The sequence below is a fragment of the Tiliqua scincoides genome, chromosome 4 (genome assembly GCF_035046505.1).
Source record: "Tiliqua scincoides isolate rTilSci1 chromosome 4, rTilSci1.hap2, whole genome shotgun sequence".
NCBI lineage: Eukaryota > Metazoa > Chordata > Lepidosauria > Squamata > Scincidae > Tiliqua > Tiliqua scincoides.
In genome coordinates, this window is record NC_089824.1 from 110431195 (window position 1) to 110453391 (window position 22197).

At 44.3% G+C, this 22197-nt stretch overlaps 2 protein-coding genes across 2 annotated transcripts in view; one reads left to right on the forward strand and one right to left on the reverse strand.

Moving 5' to 3' along the window:
- Nucleotides 1–15830, forward strand: part of OLFML2B (olfactomedin like 2B) — a 30978-nt gene extending 15148 nt beyond the window's left edge. The window contains exons 3-8 of the mRNA XM_066622906.1: nucleotides 2137–2244; nucleotides 4620–4793; nucleotides 6489–6714; nucleotides 10300–10923; nucleotides 13840–14016; nucleotides 14878–15830. Of these exons, the coding sequence (XP_066479003.1) occupies nucleotides 2137–2244; nucleotides 4620–4793; nucleotides 6489–6714; nucleotides 10300–10923; nucleotides 13840–14016; nucleotides 14878–15479 (1911 nt within the window). The 3' untranslated portion in view covers nucleotides 15480–15830. The remainder of the gene's footprint in view (nucleotides 1–2136; nucleotides 2245–4619; nucleotides 4794–6488; nucleotides 6715–10299; nucleotides 10924–13839; nucleotides 14017–14877) is intronic.
- Nucleotides 15831–20547: 4717 nt separating this feature from the next.
- The window catches only part of ATF6 (activating transcription factor 6), a 109871-nt gene continuing 108221 nt past the window's right edge, over nucleotides 20548–22197 (reverse strand). The window contains exon 16 of the mRNA XM_066622907.1: nucleotides 20548–21798. Coding sequence (XP_066479004.1) covers nucleotides 21590–21798 — 209 coding nt within the window. The 3' untranslated portion in view covers nucleotides 20548–21589. The remainder of the gene's footprint in view (nucleotides 21799–22197) is intronic.

Below are 22197 nucleotides of genomic sequence, written 5' to 3' on the forward strand. Positions count from 1 at the left end.
GATCCAGTGGGGCTGGTGTAGCCTCAGTTGCAACAGGCATGGGAATAGAGCAATACAAAAGTTCCCATACTTTTCAGAGGCCCTAGAGGCTGCTGTCTGATTTATAAATGCCAAGGGGTGTGGCTATAATGGTGATTGGGCAGCAGTGCTCCCACCCCAAGTAGCTTGTTTAATCCTTGATGCACATAGCCTTATCTGCCCTGTCAGTTTCGTGAATCACCAAAAATTGGAACATGACGCACTGATGGGTCCCAGAACCACTGGAATAAGGGTTGCTGAAGGTCTCCTTGGGGGAAGGGAAGAGGTCAAGGAGCCTCTGTGATGTACTTGGATTTGTGCCAGCAAAATCGCTGACTCAAATCCAGACCGCCCTGCATTGGCTTTTCAGACCCAGAAGGAGGAATAGGATGTAGTGGTAGTTAAGGAAGCCATATTTGCCCCCTCCCAGGCCTGAATTGCCCCCTCCCCACTCTCTCCCAACCCCACAACATCTCCCCTGCCCCCATTCTGGCATCCCCTGCTACCCAGTGGTGAGCCTACTTGCTTTGGTAGGCACAGGCATTTGAGTGGGTGTGGCAGGCCAGCGCAGGCCTTGCAGCTGGTGGTGCAGACCTCCATGCTGCCACAATATGCCTTATGGCATGTTTGTGACAGGGCACATTCCCGTTTCTCCGGCACGAGCTGGCATAGGATTGGGCCATTAGTGACCTTGTTGAAGAAGAAACCATTATCTTTGTTTTTCCATTCAGGCAGTCTCATTTGTAATTTCAGATTACTTAGGGCCCAATCCTATCCAACTTTTCAGCACTGGTGCAGCCATAATGCAACCCCGAGATAAGAGAACAAATGTTCCCATACCTTGAGGATGCTTCTGTGACTGCCTTCCCACCACAGGATACAGTGCATGCCCCACTAGCACGGCTGCACCGGCACTGGAAAATTGGATAGGATTGGGCCCTTAGCTCAGAAAATTCTAAACCATCCAGTCTGAGTAGGTTTTTGGTTCATACATCTGCTCAGGAAACGAGCTTGCTTTTAAGGCATCAAGTGACACACCCAGGGTCTTTCCAGAACCAGACTAACACACTGCAGAGAAGAGGAATAGATTCTGAGGTCAGAAGAATTAAGTGTAAGTTATTCAAAACTCAGGGAGATTTGCTCGGAGTAGCTTCACAATTACTTTTGCCAGTCCACAGTGGCTTGTCCTGAATTTGCATTCAAAGGCAAACAAATTGCCACAAATGAGGCCTTTAAAAAGATGGGAGGACAATGTAGAAAACCCTGGAATGCAGTGGTTTGGCAGGAACAGTCTTGGATTCTTTGTAAAGACTGAATGAACAAAGCAGGACTAGTGCAAGGTTTTGCCTTGACTAGGGCTCATTGTTTGTGCAGACCCACTGCTTGGTGCAATATCACACGCTCCTATCCCCAGTTTCTTGGGGGGTAGGAACACTGGCAGGCAGGGCAGCTCTGGAAAGTGGAAGAGGAGGATCTGCTGCAGCTAGTGCTGAAGCGTTTGTACAGCTTTGGCAACAACCCCCCTGCCCCCCATCCACTAGCCAGTTGGCAAGGTGAGAGGAGGAGGCAGTGCTATGCAAGACTCATATTCCTCCTCATCTTGCCCTCTGCTCACCAGCAGGTGGGCTTTCATGAGTGATAACAGAGAGGCTAGGAGAAAGCCCATTTCCTGCCATGCATGTCTCAGTAGCAGATATATTTTCCTAGAATAGACAAGATCTAGAGTTGCAAGGCATTGTACATAAAGATAAGTATAGTGTCAGCACATGACGATATTCTCTTAGATCAGACTAGGTCTTTATCACCAGGCCAGATCCTGCTCTAGAACAAATGATGTCAATTCCAGAGAAGACAGCTAGTGTAGACACAACCATGTTGGCAGAAGAATTTGCATGAAGTGTCTCTTTCCGCTGTGCAAGAAACTGTATTTCTCAAAGAAGGCAATAAACAGTATTATTTTTTTTAGTATTTTAATCTTGTCCTGTGTTGGAGCTTTAAGTTGACTGATGGAAATTTGCCCAGGTCTGTCCAGATCATCAAAAAGATATGCAAATTGTGCTAAGTACAGGCAAGCAAATGTGCTGATTGAAATCCCTGTCCCATCATCATCTGTTGCAGCTGGCAGCTGTCATTGAGATGCTGGAAGGTGCTTTCTACGGCTTAGACTTGCTAAAGCTGCACTCCGTCACAACGAAGCTGCTGGGTCGAGTGGAGAAGTTGGAAGGGGTAAGACAGATTGGGGTTCTGCTGGGGGTGGTTCTATTCGGGGCAGCAGTGATTTGTGTGACATTCACAACAGTGGACCAACTCTGTGGCAGAAGCTGCTGGTTGCATTATACTGTCCTGCTGCGAGCAACCAGATACACAACCAGGAATATTAATGTTCAAGTCTGGAGGCGCTTTAGGAAAAGCAAACACTTCTGTTATAACATGGTAGCAAGAACCTTCCTGTAGCACAATGTCTCAAAGTGTGCTCCTAGGAGTCCCGGTGAAGACTCTGTCAGAGGCTTCACCATCAATGTCTGCCACCTACTCTGTGCTGCACCACTCTGTGAATGCACCATTGGAGCTCCTGAAGACTCCGTTTAGGAGCTTTTTTTCCTTGTGAAACAGGAGCTTCAGAGCATGTGTGTGATTCAAATTGGGACTGTGGAGGGTAGATCCACATTAGTCCTGATTTACAAGGACCCAATTCAGCAACTGTTTTTGAAAAAAGAAAAGGTACTAATGACTGCTTAATAACATCCAGTTTGGCCCTTTGTTATTTGGGCAGGCTGTAGCTCAGTGCAGAGCAGATATCTCTGCACATAGAAGATGGGTGCAGCAAGCAGTGGCATGTGAATCATAAGATCAATTCATCTATTTTGTTTCTAATAAAACACGGCTCTGTGAAACTGATGTTCAGAAAAACTTTTTTCAAAATTGAAGGTGGTTTTATATGCATTTGGAGTGCTGATTTTGAAGAATAGCAAACCACTCATTTAAAAATGAGTGGAGGCTATTGCAGAGGAAATGAATACAAGATGGAGAAGTCCCTTCAGCAGCGGGTAAGGGAGGGGCACAGGCAGTTATTCTTGATGTGCAAGGAGAGGTGTAAATAATATGTAGGAGTGCTTCTGTTCTCATCTGTGACGTGCTGGAGGAGGCAGAGCAAGTAGGTGGCGAGCTGCTGGAAAGAGGAGGTGAGTTTCCCCCCCCCCCCCCCGATTTCCACTTTTCTAAAAGCCCGGGTGTTGTATTGCTTTCAGTTGTGACATCACTTTGTGGGCATCATTTTGAGCTCATACCGCTCCACATGATCATTAGCTACACCACTACCTAGAGCCCTCCTGGAAATTGGATGTAGCTGCTTGATTGAGGCTTTGGGGCTCAATCAAGGTATAAGTTTCACAGGTCCTCTGGGGTAAGTTGGGTTACCAGTTCTTGACCTTCCTCCTTGAAAGGTGCCAAACATATTTTGCTGTTCACCTAAAGCAGGGGTGCCCAAACCCCAGCCCGGGGGCCACTTGCGGCCCTCTGGGACTGCCAGTCAGGCCCACGGGGAGCCTCCAGTCTCCAATGAGCCTCTGGCCCTCTGGAGACTTGCTGAAGCCCATGCTGGCCCGATGCAACTGCTCTCAGTGTGAGGGAGACAGTTGGACTCTTGCGTAAGCTGTGGGATGAAGGCTCCCTCCACTGCATGCTGTTTCATGTCTGTGATGCAGCAGTGGCAGCGAAGAAAAGGTTAGCCTAGCTTTGTGCAAGGCCTTTTATGGGCCTTGAGCTATTGCAAGACCTTAATTCATTCATATAAGTTCCACCTCTAATATATTTATTTATGTAAATTTATTCAGATTTGAAATGTAAATTACTTTTTTTTGCCACGCAGTGTCAGAGAGATGATGTGGCCCTCCTGCCAAAAAGTTTGGACACCTGTGACCTAAAGCAATTATAATTTAAGCACAAGATGATGATGATGATGATGATGATGATTAACAGTATTTATATACCGCTTTTCAACTAAAAGTTCACAAAGCGGTTTACAGAGAAAAATCAAATAACTAAATGGCTCCCTGTCCCAAAAGGGCTCACAATCTAAAAAGATGCAAAGGAATACCAGCAGGCAGCCACTAGAACAGACACAGCGGTGGGCCAGTTACTCTCCCCCTGCTAAAAAAAAAGAGCACCCACTTGAAAAAGTCCCTCTTACCCAATTAGCAGGGGTTACCAGCCATTCTATTTATTCATTTATTTGATTTCTATGCCACAGGCTCTGAGCAGCTGACTAGCCCATTTTATGTCTACATTAAAAGAAAGGGGAAAAAGGGGTGAAAAAGTTTCTTGCTGGTGGGTATGTGTGGTCATGTAATCTCTTCTTCCTCTGGCTGGTGACTGGGGCCTGGCTGTCCTTCCTATTGCCTCTGCACTTCTTTGCACCTGATGGTTGTAGTATCAAGTGCCTCTGTTCTTTTTGGAACAGAGGGCAAAGCAGTTTCCCAGCAGCCACTGGTCCTTTGTCTTTTCTCCAATAACCTGAAGACTTTAGATAAACAGTTATCAAATCCTTAGTGTTTTCTGTGCATAAACTCTGCCATCTCTCTCTTTTCCTTTGCGTAACCTAGGAAATATCTAGAAACCACACCAAGAACAACGAACGGAAGCCACCGAATGCAGATAACATTTTGCAGGAGTTGGATATCACAGGCGAGAAGAATTCTTCGGGTATTTCCAACAACCTTGCTGACATTCAGAGTTCATTACAGAGGGATGCTGCTGCAGCCTACACACTCCCAGAGGTGACACTTGCACTGAATGAAATGTGACCATTTTTTTTGCAAATGAAGCCTGGAATTCTGGGGATAATAAAGCAGGTGGGATGAGATAATAAAGCAGGTGGGATAGGTTATTGAACCCCTCCAAGGCTTGTTAGTCCTCCCAGCAAATACCCGCCCCCATCTCCTGGGGTCAGTTTTCTGTCTGCTCAACTTACTTCTAGTTTTTGAATCTTTCCAAAGAAATAAACATCAAAGGAAGGCAGGGGTGGCGACAGCCTTTGCAGCCAGAGGACAATTAGAGGGTAGGAGAGGGAATGAGCACTCCTCTCTCCCACCCCAGATCCCCCCTGGCAACTTCCCCTTTAGCCCACATGCTGGCGTTGAGGGCAATGCAGACGTCCAAGCCTCATGTTTCCCTCTTAGCTTCTAATTTCACCCAGAGTGGCTAAAGGAAGGAGCCCAGAGGTCATGGTGGCAACCCAAATTGGTCTTGAGGGCTTTTCCTTCTTGCTTAACAATTCCAGACATCTCTTTCCTCAACCTTATGTGAGTTTTCTCGCTGCAGTCAGCATAATTCATACAGGAGGAGAGGACATAGAGGGAGGGCTCAAGACTCCGCAAAATTGAGGTTTGTTGTCGGAGAAATCATGTCATTTTGAAACAGTGAGCTTCAATTAGGGGCTCATTTAAGGATTCCCTGGGGATGGATGTTTGGACTGGGAGAGGAAAATGCAGCTTTCATCCAGGATTGAAGCAGAACATCAATCCACAGAGTACTTCTGCCACCCCTGCAAATAGCACCGTCTGCAACTCTAGTTGTGCTGAGAGCCTCCTGTCCCTGGAGTCTGGCAGTCACATAACTGAGAGACTGTTGAAATGAGCAGGTTCAGTCAGGTACAGAATGTAGGCATAAGGGTGGTAGTAGATTTTATTTACAGAATTTGCAATGTGTTTCACTAAAAATCTTAGCCTTTTAGAAAGAACTAGCAAGGCAGATGGCTTCCAAGCTGGAAAGAAGCTGCAGTACAGTACTTCAGTGAAGAAGGCACTAGATTCTCTGGGACTCTGTACAGTGTGCCCTCGGTATCCACAGGGGATCAATTCAATTCTATGACTGGAAGATCAATTCAGTTCTATGACTGGAAGTCATATTCTCAGAATTCTCAGCATCCATGGATGCTCAAATCTACAGATAAGGAGGGCCCACTGTACATCCTTTCCTTTCATGGGGGAAGCATCATCTACATTAACTCCATGAGTCCCTTATGATTTGTGTGTTGTACATGGGGCATGCCCTGTGGTGTGTAGTGATCTGCAATGTCATTGTGCCTGAGCTTACCTTTTCTCACTAAATATGTGCAGACCAAAAAAAGTGCTTCTTCAAGCAACCCATAATTAACATCTGGGAATGTGCTGTCACAGGGAATGGCCACTGGCTTAGATGACTTTAAAAGGGGATTGGAAAAATCATCTATGAAAGCTAAGAGGAGCCTTTAAGTTCAAAGACCGTTTACCTCTAAATGACAGTTTCTGGGGAACAACAGTTGTTGGGGAGGGTTGCTGCCTTCATGCCTTGCTTGTGGGCTTCCCACAGGCATTTGGTTACTGGAGAGAGGGTGTTGAGGATGTTGGAAAGAGGATCCAGTGCAGCTCTTCTTCCAGCCATAAACTGCAGCCAGGGGACATGCTTGCAAGCCTGCACTTTTGTTTCTTAAGGTGCAATATGAAGAAGACTTCCTGCATGATGAAATGGCTTCCCAGCAGCTTACCTCCAAGGAGTCCTTGCATCATGAGCCTCCAGCTTCAGAAGCAATGAAGCCACAGTCCACAATGACAAGAAAACTCCATGTGAGAAGCCGGCCTCCATCCCAGCCCACCATCATCCGAGGAGTCACTTATTATAAGGCCAAAGATGCTGAAACTGAAAATGACCTTGATGAGCGTGAGTTGAGGCCTTGGGACTTCCAAAACTGGGGTGACAAAGTAGCGCTTTCAGAATTTTAGGTTCTGTCCTCTCAATTTTGAACTAGCATTTTTCCAGTTAGGCATCTTACAAAATTTCATTGTGTTGATATCAATTTGGATTTTTAAAAATGCTGTAATACTTGAAGTTTTACTGTTTTGCTAAGGTAGGAGTTTTTAGGACTTATGGGCAAACGGGGGCTGAAAGACATACAAAGGGAGCGAAATGGATGAGGCTGGAAGTTGGCCAGCAATGACAGAACATTCCAAATGGCTTTAAAACTGGGAAGCAGAAGCAGTTAGACATGACATAACATGTGGAAATAGACAGATGGGGTTCAGCTGCGGCCCTTTGAGGTCAAGAAGGAGGCCTGTTCCCTATACCAGCATAAGGTCTTGGTTTTCTTTTCTCATTTCTGCTATGACAGGAACAACGTAATATAATATGATGAAGATGCTCCCAAGTTTCTGGAAATGAGCTGTGGGATTATTATTTTTTATCACAGTTGGAGTCTGGGATTTGGGAGCAAGCAAAAAATTTCCTCCCAGTTGACTAGTGACCAAGGCTATGAGAGTGTGTGCCTGTGTGTATTCCTCTACAGCAGGGGTGTCAAACATAAGAACCGTGTGCTGAACATGGCTCCCAGAAGCAATTTATCCAGTCCCCATGATAATTGGGGTCTGTCATATCTTGAAAATATGAACAAGATTTGCACATTTTCTCTTCTGATTTGAGAAAATGAGCTAATGAGTTTCTATTCTGGCCATCAACTGTTTAATGATGCCACTTTCTGCTTAATAATGTCAGTTCTGGCCCTCAGCAGGCACCATGAATGCTAACTTCAGCCCTCTGTATGAAATGAGTTTGATGCTCCTGCTCTAAAGGGTGTGGTTCAGTTTGCTATCAAGAGTCCATTGGAGCTCTTTGCTCTGTGAACTACTTACTGCAGGGTACCCAGTCCCTGCCACTGACACTTTAGACACTGGCTTGCACGGGGGCACAATGATGTGTCACATCAGGGGGTTGGACTAGAAATGAGATGTGATTCAAGTTTCATCTTAAATCATATTTTTTAATTTATGTGATCAATTCACTGATTTGAATGTCCTTGCAGAAAATTTGTATTTTTTTAAGCACACACACACACACATGGACAGAGATGCCCTAATCCAGTTACCTGGATGCATATCATTAACTGGATCGAAGACCATGAATGGAAATGAGTGACTTGCTACAATTCCTTATGCAGCGGTTCCCAAACTTACTGGTGTCACGCATCCCTTCTTCCACGGTGACCTCTTTCCACTTGCTGCCAACTTGGACTGAGTGCTGTTCTTGCAAGAATAGCGCATGATCTCATGCAATCCAAGATGGCTGCATCTGGGAAGAGGACACTGGGGATTTCCCGCGAAGCCCTTATGAGAACTGCACGGCTCTCGTTGGCCACTCGTAACAGTTTGGGAACCACTGCCTTACGGCTGAATTCAGCAGCTGTGGTCACAGTTTGGGAACCACTGCCTTACGGCTGAATTAGCAGCTAACTAATTCAGTTTGTTAGTTCAACAAACAAAGCTGGCATTCTGCCAATTGTCTGTGCAGGAAGCCTTCTGCAGTCTGGCTCCCTTGCTGTCCCTGCCCTTCCCCTCCAAACAGCTAATACAGTCGTGTCCTGCTAAGCATGAACTTGCTACCCTCAGATTCACTAATCTGCAGGGAGCAGAACTGCCACCCACCTCTCATGATTTGTGGACTGTTCTAGGCTATCCGCAGTCTCCCCGGCACTTGCTAGCATTTTGAAGCTTCCTATGGCCATTTTAAAGGGCTCCGTGGTAGTTGCAGGTGCCCTTTGAATATGTCCATTGCACTCAGCAAATTAGCAGAGACCTTCAAAATGGTTCCCGCCTTTTAAAATGGCTGCTGTGAAGCTCCCTGTGGCCATTTTAAAGGGCTCCACATGTGTCGTGGGTGCCATTTTGAAGGTCTCTGCTGAGGATCTTATCTCCCATAGGATTAATGGTTACCCATCCACAGACTCAGCATCTGCCGGGGTTTCCAGAAACCTAACCTCCGTGGATACTGAGAACTGACTGTAAGTGGGATTCTAGCTTCTTATTCATGGACCAGGGCAAAAATCTGCTCAATTTTAAACACTGTATATACACACTCTCAACTCAGGGAAACTTTACGCCCTTCAGAACTGTTTCACTGATTACTTTCTTGAAACTTAGGTTGTTCAAGTCTACAGCTAGGATGGGAATGGCCTGTGGATGCTTCTGAGAACAGGAATCAAGAATGAGCATTACATTTTGACTTGCTGTCTAGATGGGTCCTACTGAGAGAAGTGGGAATGACCCCCTCCCCCATCATTGGTCTGAAGATTTTATTTAATTTAAAACCTTAAAAAGGCATAAGATACAGAAGCACACATAAAGCATACAAAAAAATATAGGAGACTGTGAGACTGGGTGGATCAGGAACTGCAGTCCTATGCAATAAAACAGCACTGCCATGTCTAGGGTCCCATTAGATAGCTTCCCATAAACACTGTTAGTGATATCCTAATCAGTTATTATTGGCTCCACTAGAGGCAGCAAATTTAACTTTACGTCTATGAATGTTAGCATGGAAATAATCATGCTTGTATAATATTAGACTTGTCAGTAGAGGAAAAAAGGAAACGCAAACTTCCATCATCATAAGTTCCTAGATGGTAAGTCAGTAATGGATACAGAAAAACAATATGCAAATCCTCATAGCATGGGCAATGTAATACAATGATTCAGTATCCCCCTGGTTGCAATCCCAACATCTATCAGCCTCTGAACATTGACTGAATCTAGCATTCAGTTCCTTTGACAGAAATAGGTTGCATCTGGCTAGTGCAGCCATTTTCAACCACTGTGCCATGGCACATTGGTGTGCCATGAATGGTCCACAGGTGTGCCACAGGAATTTGGGGGAAGGTCATTTATTAGTAGGGCCAATGGGAGATGTGAGCCTCCCACTGGTAGCAGGGTGTGCCTTGTCATTTGTCAAAAACCTGATGGTGTGCCTTGTCAGTGTGCCATGAGATGAAAAAGGTTTGACAATCACTGGGCTAGTGTGTAGGCACAGCGGACCTGGGGATCTTCAATCAAATAAAGATGTCTGGAGCTGCGTCCAAAATTAATAGATAACTGTAAATGAAGAGGTGAACATGTCTTAGCTGCAGCTGTGAGTGTTTCCTGTCTCTCTTTACTGTCTAAGTAGGAGAACCACAAGAATAGTGTTTCAGTTGCCAGGTGATCAACTGAAAGTCCGATTGAGCGGAGTTTTGCCATGAAAAGGGTTAGACCTGTCAATACAGGTAGGGTCAGAAATAAATGCTTTAAAGAAAGGAACCTGCTCAGCTTTGTAACAAACATTGAGCCAGAACATAAGACATCTGGTCCATGCTAAATATTAAAGTTGGACTTGATTGACCTAAAGATGCCTATTTAGACCAGTTTACCACATGTTCCTGGTATTGTTTGCATCCATACTGTTCAGGTGGGAAAGGTGAAACTTTCTCTGTGTCTTTGGCAGAGGATGAACTTTTCAGTGGTGAGAATGCCATCGATTTGCTGATCGAAGACCAACTTTTGCAGCACAACTATCTGCCGAATATCCCCACAAGGAAGCCATCATCCATGGAAGGATCACTTATTCTCCAGAGTATATTACAGAAAATTGCTCACAAGGCGGGACAAGTTGCACGCAGCACCCCTACTAGAGCTATCCCCACAACTGCTACCATTGCAGCCTTGAACCCATTGCCATTTACCCTCATGTCTCCTACTGTTGAGCCGACACCAGTGTCTACCTCATCAGTTCTCCCGACGGCCAGTGACAATAGTTCATCTACTGTGGAGCCCACTGCAGCTGATGTCTCTTCAGTAACGGTGTTGGTAAATGGGCAAACCATGCAGCCAATGCAAACAGTGCCTCAGGCTGCCACAGAAATTCCTGCAACCACAGCAACCCAGAACGTAGCTCCCACATGGCTGCCCACAGCCAGGGTGGCCACAACCAATTTCCAAATACAGACGACAGCAGAGGCTAGTTCAGCAGTCACAACCAAAACAGTGACCTCTCCAGCCCCCGCCAGACCCAGCCTCACGGTTACTCCAAAAGAGGGTCTTGACGAGGAAGATATCAGAAACAGCATTGGTGAGCTGCCTTCCTTCCTGTTTGATAGTTTTGAACTGTAACTTGTGTGGGAAAACTTGTGACAGAAGTGCAACTAGAATGGGGCAAGAGGGGCAATTGCCTCAGGCCTAGCCTAGATGGGGAATGCAAAATATTTTGGCAGTTACTGAAATAGAATTAACGTTTTCTTTTCAGTGTGGAAAATGTTAACAGGTGTGCATGCAATGTCTCTGAACCCAGAAGTAACTGGTAACAACATCATCACTAATCACCTCTGGAAGCCATGTGATGCTGTTAGAGCACCAGGGTCATCACAAAGCCAGTAAGTTCAGGAAGTGCTGCCCTAACGTGTTGAAAAATAGCCTAAGTGTCCTAGACTCACTCAGGGCCCAATCCTATCCAACTTTGCAGCACCAGTGCAAGCATGCCAATGGGGCATGCACTGCATTCTGTGGTGGGGAGGCAGACACAGAGGCCTCTTCAAGATTAGGAAACATTTGATCCCTTACCTCGGGGCTGCATTGTTGCTGGAAAGTTGGATAGGGTTGGGCCCTTGCTCACTCACACATACATGTACCAAAGGAGGAAAAGATGGAATACTAAATGTGCCATCAATTTGGCAGCACACAAGCTAAGTTAGAGGGGCTGGTTTGTGGGGAAGACTATCCATATCTTAGCTTTGCAGGGACCTGGGCTGGCTGAGAGTGCCAAGACATAGCAATCTCCTGGTTCAGAGGTGGGGAGAAAAGGAGAAAAGTGCTTGAAAAGCAAACCCAGGTAAGCTAGTAAGAGGCTAGTAGCCTTTTCGGGTTCCAGGGAGGGAAGCAAGGCAATTGAGCCAAGATGGCTTTTGGGAGGAGGGATAGTTGCAAATTAGTGAAGCAGGCACTGGTGTGACCAATTGTGTTAGAGGAGGAGAAAAGGCTATAAATACAGTAAATAAACCAAAAACCCAGCAGCCCTTGATTAAATCGTACAATGAGATTGGTGAGGGAAGCTGAGGCTAAAGGTACCTCTTTTCTGTCTCTAGCAACTTTGAAATAAATAAATTTAAGAAGCTCCCAGTATATGGTTACGTTTAGGGCAGCAGCTGCCAAACTTGTGACCATTGTGTTGTGCTAAATTGGTCCCCATTTAGACCAGTGCTTAGTGGTCTGCTATGTGGCTCAGAAGAAGTCACTCCATCTTTGTCACACAGCGCTCTGGACAGTCGCAGCTGTAGCCCACTTTCCCAGCAGGCATTGCACCTGGATTGCTGGGCAGATGCGACTGCCCAGATGGTTGCACGACAAAGATGGAGTGACTTCTTGTGTGTGGCCGAACAATAAGCACTCTGTTCACGGTGGGGAGGGATTCGGTATCATGCCAGATCCGGCCTGCAGGCCATGGTTTTGCATAAAGGCTTAGAGCCAGAGAAGGCTTACCTAAGCCAGGAGAACTTGGAATTTCACACCAAGTTACAAACACTTCTTAGCTTAACTAGATGCTGGTTCAGATGCTAGTTGTTGGGAACTTGTGCTAAAGGGAGAAATGAACAGCATTAGATAGACTGATAGGCATTAGCCAAGCCTACAATGTTTCATTTCTCTTCCTCACTGTGGTATTGCACGGGTGGTGGTTGGTGTGTCTGGAGAGATAAAGTAGGTTTGCCAGCTATCATTTTAAAGAATACTGTCCCATCCTTTCCTGGGTGAGAAAAGAGGCCAAGACCAAAGCAGAATGTGGTGGGTCAGGACTGGAACCACAATACATCATAAAATGCAATACATAAAAATGCATCAGAATGACAGTGGCACCCATCAAGTTGCGTGATAATTGCTTCGGGGGTCCTGAGCAGCCTGGCATACTTGGGGGTTGCCTGGCATGTGAGACCGCAGTGCTGCTCATCTGATAGAATGTGTTGAACCAGTGACGCATTAGTTGGGATGGTCTTCCAGTTCTTCGCCTTATGCTGCAATCTGTTGTTATTTGGGGAACTAGCCTGTGTAGGCCACAGATAGCTCCCCCCTGCCATTGTTCCCTAAATCTACTCTGGGAGGAATCAGCTGGCAGTTGTGAATTAACCTTTATGAATTGTCAGGTGCTATTAAGGGGTGCTACGTTTGCTCCACGGGTCAAACCCTAAATTGCATGAGGAAAGATTCTGTGAGCTGACCCAAAGCAGAACAAGTAGTGGAAAAGATTCTTGCCAATCTGTACACGAACTATTTGAAGGTTTTCCCCAGCATTTGACATGATTTGGAGGTGAGAGATGCGATATCACTTACTCCTGGGATTTCAAAGAACTCAAAGCAGGGTTCATGAGGCACTATAAGGTTGAATGGACCACAGGGACAGAGTTCCTTCTCTCATTGGTTTTGTGAGCTTCAATGATGATAACATCTCATCCCACCTGCTGCTCTCCTTTATTGTTGGCTGACTTGTTCACATCTGGGGCACCTTTGCCCTGTGCTTGCCCATGGCAGTCCACCCCACATCTGTAGCAACAGATGCTATGCTCCTCCATCCACCTCCTGCATGTGCAATATTAAAAAGAGTGTTTCTCATTCATGAGGGCTATTCTCCTGGCAAGGCTCCTAATTTCTAATTCAGAACTCTAGTGGTAACTTATAGTACAGGCTTTTCTGGTGTAGTACTAAAGGCTCTGGTTTGGTTCTCACCTTCGCTCTGAACTCGGCCTTGGGTTCAGTGGCACCCAGGGTTCGGTTCAGTGGTACCCAGGGTTCGGTTCAGTGGCAAGTGCAAGCCTGGGTACCATCTGATAATTGCAAAATGGCAGAGAGGAGAGTGTAATTTTGCAATGAAACAGCAGCAGAGGGTGAGGAGGGTGTTCAACCCTTTTCCTGTTTACTGACTTTCCCATGCAACTGTCCCCCCCCCCCCACAGACGATTCCCATATTGCTGTATTGTTATCATTCTGATTCTCTCTTTATCAGGTCAGTGCAAGGACACCCTGTCTACCATCTCCGGGCCCATCATCCAGAACACTTACGGACGGAATGAAGGTGCTTGGATGAAGGATCCACTTGCCAAGGATGAACGAATTTATGTCACCAACTATTATTATGGCAATACGCTGGTGGAGTTCCGGAATCTGGACAGCTTCAAACAAGGTGTGCTTTGTGCTCTGGAACAGAACACTATAGGGTCTGCCACCAGTTGGTAGCCCAGTAGGAGAAAGGACAGAGTGGGTAGGTTCAGGTCCCCAGTGACTACAAAGCACATTTGGAGTTTAATGGAGCCAAGAATGAGATGGAAAGGGGGGGGACATGAGCAGCCTCACACCAAGATGGGTTTCTAGGTGCCTTGGCCTATGGCATCTGCCTCCTGCTGGCAGATTAGGTGCTGCTGTGCCCAGCCAGGCAAATCTCTGACTACCCCTGCTCGGGAGCAGAGGTCTTAGAAGTTGGTAAAGGGGAGCTCAGAGGCCCAGAATGGTTCATATGGGGCACACAGTTCAGATTGTCTACATGTGCCCTGAAAAGCAACCTTTCCCCCATCCCAGTGTTGTTCACAGAAAATAGGTCAAGCAGCATCATTAAATGGCCTTCCTAGGGCTGCCAGAATTTCAAGTTTAAAATGAAAACTCTGAACGTGAAATTTTATTTAAATGTTGAACACTTTGAATGTATTGGCAGCACCTGATTTTTTGTTTTATCTTAACAGGGATCAATAAGAAATTTGTCTCATAATTTGTCAAATGTCAGATATTAAGTTCGATTGCATGGCACCTGGCAGATACTCCAAATGTCAATAAAAACCACTGTAAAATCAAATATAGACACCAAGTACTATATAGCTGGCAAATATCTGACTATTCAGAGAGTATTAGATACTTAACATTAAGGTTTACAGCGTTTGCCGGAGTAAATTAGTTTCAGATCCGTTTAGAACATTCAGATTTGAGCCTCCATAACAAACAGGTTTAGAATCAAGTGTGCTTGTCAGTTGATTGTATCATTTCTGTTGTTCAGGCCGATGGAGTAATTCATACAAACTGCCCTACAGTTGGATGGGGACAGGCCATGCAGTTTACAATGGTTCCCTCTACTACAATCGGGCCTTCACTCGCAATCTCATCAAGTATGATCTGAAGAATCGCTACGTAGCTGCCTGGGCCATGTTGCATGATGTCGCCTATGATGAGGAGACGCCATGGCGGTGGCGTGGCCACTCAGATGTGGATTTTGCAGTTGATGAGAATGGCCTATGGATCATTTACCCAGCCATTAATTATGAAGGCTTCAGCCAGGAGGTGATTGTCCTCAGTAAGCTCAATGCCATCGACCTGAGCACACGGAAGGAGACCACTTGGCGGACAGGCCTACGCAAGAACTACTATGGCAATTCCTTTGTCATCTGTGGCGTCCTCTATGCTGTTGACAGCTATAATAAGAAGAATGCCAATATCTCGTATGCGTTTGACACGCACACCAACACCCAGATCATCCCACGCCTACTCTTTGAGACTGAGTACTCCTACACCACGCAGATAGACTATAACCCCAAGGACCGACTCCTTTATGCTTGGGACAATGGGCACCAGGTTACTTACAACGTCATCTTTGCTTACTGAAGACACAACAGGGATAATTTTAATAGGCCACTTGCACCTTTTTATAAATATTTTTTTATTGTACAAATCAGAGTAAATGTGGGTTTTTCCATTTTAAAAATAAAGTGGATTGTAGATCAGTCCACATGCCAAAGCCAACTCTTAATTTTGGGTATAACTTTGCTTCTGTTTTTATACTGAATATGCTGCCGCCTGTGAGACAATGGAAAATATTTCTTCACTAGCACTTGCCAAGTGCAGACTCCCAATGGAAGTAAACCATCTCTACCTTTTTATTGTAACACAAGACTTACACGCTGGCTGATAAAAAAGTTAACTTTTATAATAAAATATCAGTGTTAAAATAGAATCAAAAGTTCTTTTACTATTTCCATCCTTCCCCTCAAGTGCTCACATCTCCTTCTGTCATTACGTCACTATTATATCTGCCTAACAGGGGCAACAGACTGTGGCATCTCTAAACTGTAAAAGGCCTAACTCAGACTGCTCTCACTTTACATACTGCTAAGAAAACAATCTAGTTCCTCCAGATTACAGACGAAATCTAAGAGTAGAAGAGTGCCAACCATCTCGTGTCTGTCTGCAATATGTTTAGAGATGTACTTTGCATCTTAGTAATTCTCAGTACAAAAGATATATGTTTACGCAGATGTAAACCCAAACGTGGGCTGCAATCCTTACCGGAGACTGTCCTATTGAACCCAATGGGACTTGCTTCTGGATATGCATAGGATTGCACTGTTAGGGACTTCATTCAGCTGCTATATCCATAAAAAGTGTTCTCTTAGTCCATGGAACTTCTTAGTTGGGGACTTTGCCAAACTTTTTTGAAAGTCCAGGTATTTAATGTCTACTAGATTCCTCCTGTATGTGCATTTTTTATACTGTAAGAATTTTTCAAAAAATGGTGAAGCAGGACTGGTCTTTGCACAAACCATGCTGATTTTGCCCCAAACCTTCCTTATCTGAAAGTCTAATAATTCCAGCTTTCCACCAGTTTACCTGGGCAGAAGTTAGGCTGACAGGTCTAGCATTCAACTTTACATTGGTTACTTTCCACTCCTCTTGTTTTAATGATACATTTTTAGTTTAGAAATCACTGTTTTCACATTGAGTTCTTTTAAGAATTCTTGCGTTAATGTTCTCCAGTCTGAATGATTTCTTAATTTGTCAATCAGTTCTACAGCATCATCCTTGATCACCTTTAATTGATACAATTCTTCAGATGCAATTCCTGAGAATAGTGGTACTAGTGTGCATCTGTTTGCAGCATCTTCTGCAGGGAAGTCTAATAAAAGTAGTTTCTTAACAAAACAGTTCTATTGTGTCTGTGGTTAGTTAGGAAACTATATGTTTCAAATGCATTTTTTGAAACATTTGTTACATCTTGTTGGATTTGCACCTCCAAATCCTTCTTAGGTTGCCTTGGAGGGAGAATAGCTCAGTGATTGAAACTGGGACCTTCTGGATGCTGTATTTCTGATCTCTCCCAATAGCACTGGAAAAGACTCATCTTGTGATGTGATCTACCTCTAAAGGAAATCTTTTTGCCTTGACTTTCTATTTAACCATGCTGGCAACCTTTTCCCTTTTCCCAATTTTTGGCAACATTTTATCTGAATGTTTTATAGTGGTTTAAAAAGACTCTAATGGGATTTGGTCCTAGAAAGTGTATCTTACTAGCTTCCTCTTTTTTTTTTCTTTTTTTTTAAACTTCCCCATTCTGAAATTAAACATGGATGCTGGACTTCCTGGGCAAACTTTGATTCGTATGTATTGAATTGGCTAACGTTTCCAAGGGGTTTAGCCACACTCACCTTTTTGCACCATTCCTAGACACATTTAGAATTAAATTGTTCGTTCATTCATTCAACACCACAATGGATTACAGTTCCATAAGCAAAAATTTAACAGGCCCCATCTAATTTGCATACGATCTAGATTCTAAATTAGGGCACACTACTCACATTGCTTCTAAAACAACAACTCCACACATAGTGATTGCTACAGAACCAATCGTGTGACACTGGTGCTGAGAGTTGATTTCGGTCAGAAAGACTGAAAGACCTTATGATTTCAAACAAAGACCAATATTTCTCCCAACAAACATGCAGAGTGTGGGTGCCAATACATATGCCTGGGAACCCCAATAGATATATCCTGCAGAAATTATAATAGGTAGAAGTGTTAAGGGGTCTACTGAATCCATCCTATATACAGTATACATGCACTAAGGACAAAAAAAAAAAAAAGCAGGCTGACTAATATCTCTGACTATAAAAATGATTGGGCCAGTGAACCAGTTTCAGCACTACCCAGCCAAGGTTAAGCACTTTAAAATCCCAGTATGTTACATCCAGTATGCAGCCTTTGCAGAAGCAACAATGCTGGAAGACCACCTTCCTTACCCCCTCTTCCCTACAGAAGCCCTCATAACCCCTGAAAACTCACTGCTTTGGACTGAGAAATCCTCAACATTGACAGAGTATGCTGCAGAGAAAGGGGGAATACCCTGACACCAGGAGGCACATCCCTTGCAGTTCCAAGAGTGGAGGAACATTTGAAGAAGGAAGTCTTACTGATGAAACACAAGATTTGAACCAGATGCGGAAATATTTAAAAAGCCACTCATCTATGTTAAAATAGTTTTTAATTTATTCTTTAGGAGAACAGACACAGAAGCTATCCCTGATTCTGACTTCATGGTTGTAGGATGCCTTTAGTCCCAGACGAAATCTAAGCAAACAGCTGCAGGTACAAAACATGTTCCCACCTCCGCAAAAAAACAGTGCAACAAAAGACAGCAGAAATCATTGTCTTGTTCAGACTTTGCAAAGAAACCAAAACACAACTTCAGAACAAGGAAATGAATAAACTTGCAAGATGCTACTTTAATCTGGTATGGAAAATATTAACATGCTCTCCTGCCTGAAAAATAAATGGCCAGAAAAGCAAAAAACAAATGTAATAGTACTCTACGGACTTGGCTAGATCAGCTTCTCAGAAGATATCCACTTAGTTCCCTCCAAAAGAGAAGGGGTTTCTGTTTTTTTAATAAAGTGTGAAAGTTGTTTCTGTGAGAGTTGTGTGTTACCAGCACAGCAAAGGGAAAGTCACTTTGATAATGTCTGCTATGTGTAAAGGGCAACTGGCCAATTCTAGATGAGGCTGAGGAGGATTGCTGAAATCAGAACTTTCACTAATGGCTAATTGATGGGCTTGATTGGGGCAAAACATTCAACAGAGCTGCCACTATGCCAGAAAATGCACAGTAAGACCTCATAAATGCTTGCTAACTCAGCTCACTGCACCCTTGGATCATACAGAACTGAGAAAAGCACCCTAAACAAGCTCATTTCCAAACTATGCAAGGGAACTTGTGTGATGAACTTCCCTTGGATTTTTAAACTTTTTAAAAACGGTTTGCTTATTTTTCCAAAAACACCCTTCCAAAAAATGTTTCTGTGTTTATTTCCACCAATATTGAATTGCGCATAACATGGCTGTCTACTGGGAACAGCTAATGATGGGATAACACTCTCTCCCCCCATCATGGCACAAAAGAGTTTCAACATCCAAATGAACAACGCCTTCCCTAATAAAAGAATGTTTATGAAACATGACTCAACTCCCACCAGGAGACAAAGCCAATTTCCTCTATCAGAAAAAACAACAATAGGATTGTGGTAGGATGTCAAGGCAGACTGACCTCTTTTCCCAGTATTATAGCCAATGAAGAGCTGGTTCAGACAGTGTCATAAGTGCATGGTCCATCTATGACCATACTGGATGCACATACTGGATGACAAAGACCCAACCCAACACTTAATACAGAAGAGGGTAACAAAGAAAGAATATGCATCCAAGCTCAGCGCCATGCATAGTTTTACAGTCCAATCCTGTGCGTGTCTACCAAGAAGGAAGTCCATGGAATATAATGAAACTGAGTCCCAGCTAAATAATATAGGATTGCTACTTCAGTGATATTTATTCACTAACTCATTTGAGCAAATTTCACACACGAGTGGTGTAATCTTCTGAGCTCTGTAGTACCAGATAAGCCTAGAGCTGGTTTGCCCATGAACACAGATAAAAACCAGGTGAAGTGTTAAATGGGCCATCAAATGTCACACCACCACTGCCAGAACTTTCACATATCCTCAAACACAGTGGAATCAGTTCACACAATCTCCTGCTAGTTGTCGAGGGGGCAGGAATTGCATGGTATACATGCAACTATGAAACAACCCCTACAGCACAGAACCCCTATAGCTTCCTTAAGCAGGGATTTCTCATTCTCAAAAGATGGCAGGTCCTTGGCAGGTTCTACAGCTACTTCTCAAATACACTTATGTGAAATTGCACTACTCAAGTGAGCAGATCACTCACAGGAGTAACACTGGAACCAGTGCTTTGCTTCCAAGTGGGAAGCTGTCTCTTTTGAATTCCAAAACTGCACATTCTGGAGACTATTTATTAACACAATCAGCAGAAAGAGATGAAGAAGAGCAATTGCTGGTTGTAAAGAGGATCCACCAAGTGCATGGCCACAGGGCTTCAGTGCAGAGCAAACAAAAGCAGTGCTGCTTGTGGCTTATTCTTTCTCCTCCCAACTAGAAGCTGCTCTTCTCCATGAAGGTAGAACTTCCATTCATAGTCATGTCCTATCCAACCTCTTCCTTGCATATGCACAGCAAGCCACGCTTGCCTCTTTGCAAGGCTTTACTTTGGCCTGTGATTTATTGAGTCGTTTGCCTTTGTTTCTGAGGATGGATAGACCTTTGGAGGGCCTTCGGAGTTTCTCTTCTCCTCCAGCCAACAGTCAAAAGTGTTTGCCCCCTCCTCTAGGCACTGCACCAACCAAGTACTCACAGTAGAAAGGGGCGTGAAAAGAGAGGACCTGGTATCTGACTCTGAACATAGCTTTCATAGCCCTTTATTGATCACTCTCAGTTGCACAACCATCCTCCAGAAAGGCAAACGTGATTATTTTCACAAGGGTAGCGGGCAAATCACAAGACCAGACATACACAACAGGGGAATCTTTTTGCTTGAATTCCCCTTTGCAGACGCCTGAACAATTACACACACAGTTCTATGTGCTTATGCAGACAGTCAATTCAAAGAGTGCGGCTACCACAGTCAACTCTTTGCAAAATATTCCTCTACCTCCAGCTCAAACACCATAGCACAATGCTATCACATCTTATTAAAAAACTGGTGGACGACATTGGGAGTGTCTAGCATGCACAGAAGGAACTCATGAAAGACATGAAACTACTCAGGCTCAAGTAAGCTCTAGAGAAGCCCCATATCCATTCAGGCCAGGTATGTGTGCAGCTAAAGTTGAAGATTAGCTGCTGGGTCTATTTGCATGCAGTTACAAGGAGCGTTTCCAAAGCAGTCAGTTCAGCTTCCTCTTTGCAGTCAAAACTTAGCTCCTCATCTGTGATGTCCCAAGCCCTATTGAACAGGTACCCAAGATGCATGTCTAATCATATTCTAAATAGTACTCCAAACTCCTACAATTCTTCCAGCTGGTGAAACAATAGCATTTCCTGAGCAACAAGGCATCACGAATTTGAGTGATGGACAAAGATGGCATCTCCTATGCAACAAATGTGCAACAACTGGGCACTCACTATACAATAGACTGATTGCCTGGAAAGGCATACGATGACACAACAGTTGTTCCAGGGTTTGATAAAATAATGAAGCAGGCAACATAAGCAGGTGTTCCAGCAGAGAGTGCTTTGGGAGACGCCTAGCCTTTAATCCACTATGAATTTAAGAGACCAAACTAGAGCTGCACTTATCTCTGTCTTCTTTTCAGGCTTATTTTTGGATCAAGTTTTAAAGCAAAATGGGACACAAATAATTAAAATAAATAAACAACAATAATGGTGCAAGGCAGCTTGAAGGATCAGAGTCAGGAGTAGTTTTAAAGCTGGGACTGTAGGCTGACAGAATTCTCTTCCATCACTGAGATGAATTCAGTATCATAAGGTTGACTGTGGCCAGCTCTTGTCTCAGGCTGAAGGCAATCCAGGAAGCTGCCACAGTAAAACCATGAAGGCTGGCAGGGGCAGTGTCACTCTGGGGTAGTAAGTCTACTGTGGTGACTCTCTGATTGCTCTCATAGCAGGGGCTGCTTCTGGAACAGTTGGAGGAGAGCTATAGAAGGATGTTGTCCTGTTCCTCTGCTGCTCTCGAAGGTTAGGAGGGATGGAGGAGCTTTTGATGTGCAAAATCCTGGTGTCCACCACTTCGCAGTCTATCTGCATCATGACTTCATAGTTTTGACCATTGATTATTTTCTCTGCACAAGGGGAGAAAAAGGCAAGAGTTAGAACATTTTCTTCTAGACCCTGGGTTGCATGCAATAAACTAGTTGGTTATTTATTGAAATATACACAGAACTTTCATAAGTACAAAGCAGTTAACAACAAGAAATAAAACAATTCTAAAACCCCTTGATGCAATAAATAAAAACTAAGCAATATCCACCAAACACACCAAATCATCCAAGTGCCCACTGAAATACAGTTTTACAGTCTTTTCAGAATCCCAATGAAGATGCCTTTAGGCAGAATGTTAGGACTGTTTGCTTGTAAACGCCTGGCTTCTTATATTCCCAGAGATGGAACCATCTCACAAGCTCAACTGGCTTGTCAACTCAGAAAGACAAGAGAGGGTCCTTAAGTGTGTTCCAGAATGT